This window comes from Rhea pennata, chromosome 1 (genome assembly GCF_028389875.1).
Source record: "Rhea pennata isolate bPtePen1 chromosome 1, bPtePen1.pri, whole genome shotgun sequence".
In the NCBI taxonomy this organism is placed as follows: domain Eukaryota; kingdom Metazoa; phylum Chordata; class Aves; order Rheiformes; family Rheidae; genus Rhea; species Rhea pennata.
Window position 1 is genome coordinate 161,856,454 of NC_084663.1, and position 4,020 is coordinate 161,860,473.

The 4,020-nt window shown below is 65.3% G+C and overlaps 1 protein-coding gene across 1 annotated transcript; it reads left to right on the forward strand.

Moving 5' to 3' along the window:
* Positions 1–1,646: 1,646 nt before the first annotated feature.
* SOX21 (SRY-box transcription factor 21) lies at positions 1,647–2,483 on the forward strand. Its single transcript, XM_062575864.1, has one exon. The coding sequence runs from the start codon at positions 1,647–1,649 to the stop codon at positions 2,481–2,483; it is 837 nt and encodes a 278-aa protein (XP_062431848.1).
* The last annotated feature ends 1,537 nt before the right edge of the window (positions 2,484–4,020 follow it).

Consider the following 4,020-nt stretch of genomic DNA (forward strand, 5'->3'; position numbering starts at 1 on the left):
AGCGGCGTGTCGCGGAAATACGCACAGACAGGTGACACTTGATTCAGTCCCCTGTCAGCGCCAGAAGCAAGGGGACGCCTTGGGGGGCGACCAACCCCCGCTCCAGACGGGGCAAAGCCCAGCGCCGGCAGCCGCGGCGCCTGCCCGCTGCCGGAGAGAAAGAGGCGTCACCGAGGGGGCTGCGACCGAGCACCCCCGTTGTCACCCGCTGTCACTGCGCAGCCAGTGCCGCCAGCATCCGCACATTAAGGGCAACGACCCCCCAGCCCGCTCCCTGTTTAAAGCCAAAACCAGCGCGACGACTTTTCCCCAACACCCGGAGCCGCCAGGATCGCGGAGCGCCGACGGTGGGGGGGAAGAAGGTGGTGAGGACGAGGGCGGCGCGGCGCTGCCGGCAGCCGCCCCGGGGGAGGCGCCGTGCTCGCCCGGCCTCCCCCGCCCTCCCCGCCGCCGGAGACACTTCCTCGGGGAGAGTCCGGCTGAAGGCGGGCGCTCCCTCGGGACGACCAGCCTGCTTTACACCCCAGCGGACACGACGAGCGGGGGCGGGCGCCTCAAAAATAAATAATAGATAAATAGATAGATAAGAAACGGCGCGCCGGCTCCTCCGCCGCCTCTCTGGGGGCAGCGAGGAGCGGCCGCGGAGGCAGGTGGGCGCCGGCGGCGGCCGTTGGGCAAGGCTCGGAGGCGGCGGTTGTGACAGGGCGCGGCGCGGCGCGGCGCGGCGGGGCGGGGCCGGCGCGCGCAGGCGTGGGGCCGGGCCCCGCCCCCGGTGGCGGGGAGGGGCTGGGGCCGAGAGGGGCGGGCACACGGCGTTGCCCGCGGCGGCGGCGGCGGCGGTTGGGCCGCGGCGCGCGCGCCCGCCCCGCTTCTCTCCCCTCTCCTCCCCCCCCCCCTCCGCGGGGGCGCGCGGGCACACGCGCGGGGCGCGCACGGAGCGCGCCGTACCTGCCGCCGGGGCGCGGGCGCAGCCACAGCGGCGACACAACAACAACAAGAACAACAGAAAAGATTAAAAATAAATAAATAAGAGCGAAGGGGGCGACTGCGGCCGCTCGCGCACCACCACCGCGCGCTTCACAGCCCGCCCGGCGCGGATCGGCGAGCGTCTGCGCTAGGAACCCCCCCCCCCCTCCTCCTCCTCCTCCTCCTTCTCGTCCCTCCGCCCCCCGCCGCTCCCTCTCCTCCCCCGCCGCCCGCCGCCCCTCCGCGTCCGCGGCCAAGAAAACCCAGAGAGACCTGGCGGCTGGCGGAGAAGGGGGAGCGCGGGCGCGGCGCGGTGCGGCGGAGCCCGCCTGAAACTTGGCGAAGTTTGGCCGGCGGCGGCGGCCGGCAGCGACTCCCGGCTCGGCGGCGAGTATGTGCGAGGAGCGGGCGGCGCGGGGCGCCTCTGAGCGGAGCCGCGGCCGGAGCCGCCGCTGAGCCGCGGGCCGCCCCCCGCCCCCTCCGCCCCCCAGCAGCAGCCCGCTGCCGCCGCCGGGCTCCGGGCGCCGCGATGGCCCCGGCACGTCGCTGAGCGCCGGAGCCCGCAGAGGCCCCGCGGCGCCGCAGGGGCGCCCTGGCCCGGCGCGGAGCCTGAGGGGCGCGCAGCCGCCGCCCCCGCGCAGGCTGGACTTGCCGCCGGCGGCGGGGCCGGGCCGCGCACCATGTCCAAGCCGGTGGATCACGTCAAGAGGCCCATGAACGCCTTCATGGTGTGGTCGCGGGCGCAGCGGCGGAAGATGGCCCAGGAGAACCCCAAGATGCACAACTCGGAGATCAGCAAGCGCCTGGGCGCCGAGTGGAAGCTGCTCACCGAGTCCGAGAAGCGGCCCTTCATCGACGAGGCCAAGCGGCTGCGGGCCATGCACATGAAGGAGCACCCCGACTACAAGTACCGGCCCCGCAGGAAGCCCAAGACGCTGCTCAAGAAGGACAAGTTCGCCTTCCCCGTGCCCTACGGGCTGGGCGACCACGAGCACCCGCACGGGCTGAAGGCCGGCGGGCTGCACGGCGCCGCCGCCGGCGGGCTGGTGCCGGACTCGCTGCTGGGCAACCCCGAGAAAGCGGCGGCCGCCGCCGCCGCCGCCGCCGCCCGCGTCTTCTTCCCGCAGTCGGCGGCCGCCGCCGCCGCCGCTGCCGCCGCCGCGGCCGGCAGCCCCTACTCCCTGCTGGACCTGGGCTCCAAAATGGCCGAGATCTCCTCCTCGTCCTCCTCCGGCGCCGCGCTGCCCTATGCCTCCTCGTTGGGCTACCCGGGCGCCGGCGGGGCGGGCGCCTTCCACGGGGCGGCCGCCGCCGCCGCTGCCGCCGCCGCCGCCGCCGGCGGGGGGGCGCACACGCACTCGCACCCCTCGCCCGGCAACCCGGGCTACATGATCCCCTGCAGCTGCAGCGCCTGGCCCGGCCCGGGGCTCCAGCCGCCGCTCGCCTACATCCTCCTGCCGGGCATGGGCAAGCCCCAGCTGGACCCTTACCCCGCTGCCTACGCCGCGGCGCTATGACCCGCGCCCGCCGCCCTCGCTGCCCGTGCGGAGCCCGCCGCCCTGTACATAGCTGGACGCGCAGGCAGGCACAGGCACAGGCACAGGCGTCGGCCCGCGCAGGAGGCGCGCAGCGCGCCGGGCCCCGCGGGTGCTGGGGGCGCGCGGGGCGCCGCGGTGCTGGGGGCGCGCAGGGGCCCGGCGCGCAGGGAACCTGTTGCGCCTTGCCCGCCGCCGGGGACGGCCCGTGCCCGCGCGTCCCGTGTAGAGTTTGTGTGTGTTGCATGCGGTCTTTGCGGATAGCCGAGCTAAGAAAAAAGACAAAAAAAAAAAAAAAAAAAAAAAAAAAAAAAAGGACAAAAAAAGAAAAGAGAGCCCACTTTCTCCATCCCCACCCCCGGTCCGAAACTGTGCTTATTCTTGACAGGCACGGGAAGGTCCTTCCTCCCATCGGTTTCTGCTCGTTGCATTACTCTTTCTTGTCCCTCCGCTCCCCTAGGCTCGGTCGGTGCTGTCTTGAACTCGAAAAAGTCCCGTTGCTGCACCAGCGCCACCGAAAAGAGAGAGAGAGGCGGGGGGGGGGGGGGGGGGGGAGCGGGAAAGAAGGATCAATTATCGGCAGAGCAGGGCATAGGTGCAAATCTGGCGGTCGCAAATGAAAGGGCCACTGTTGTCTTGGTTCATAGCTCGTCGTAGGCGAGTAGGAGCAGGAACCAGGAGAAGAAAGAGCATGCAACGTGAAATCCCAGCGCTTCCCTCCTTGCCGTGTCCCGGGTGGCTCCCGGCGGCCCTCCCCCGGGACGCGCACGGCTGGTGGGTCGGGGGTTACGCGAGAGGAAAAGCGTGTGACTCTTGTCCCGTCCCGTCCCCCCAATAATTAAGTCTCACTCTAAGACTGTAAATTTGTATATCTCTGTGGAAACACTAGATCTCTTGAAAACTCTGTGAATTACTTTGCCCACGGTCGAGTCAGTTTTAACCTGAAAAAAAGAAACGGAATGCCTTTCAAAGGGAATAAAAATATTGCGGGACTGTCTGAGGATCGCAATATTATCTAAGGTTAAATCAGACTTTTTTGTCTGAGTGATTATTATCTATTTATTATTTAGCTGAACTGAAACAGAGCTTTGCTTTGACAGAAGAGTATTCTCATTTAAAAGAAAATCCGTCTCCCCAGCCAACATGAAGTGTTTTAAATGTGTTTTGGAGTACCCTACCTGTTTAGCTTATTTTAGAGCGACTGCAATTCAATTGCAAATGATGATTTTTTAAAAATACAAATTTTAGAGAAAAATCCTTCATCAGCTTAGAGTTCTTTTTGGTTTACTTTTGTAATGTGTATATTTTGACTAATATTTGTGAATGAAGCTGGCTAACATGTATTTAGTTTCATTTTGGCTTTATGTAATATAAAGTAAAAAAAAAGATTAAGTATCGGTTTTAACATTTACGTGTAAATGGTTTTCTTGTGTGATCTTCTAATTTAAAGTTAGACGTCTAAACTATATCTGTAAATTAGAATCCGACTACCACTCTGTTCGTTTTTGAACAAAGAGTT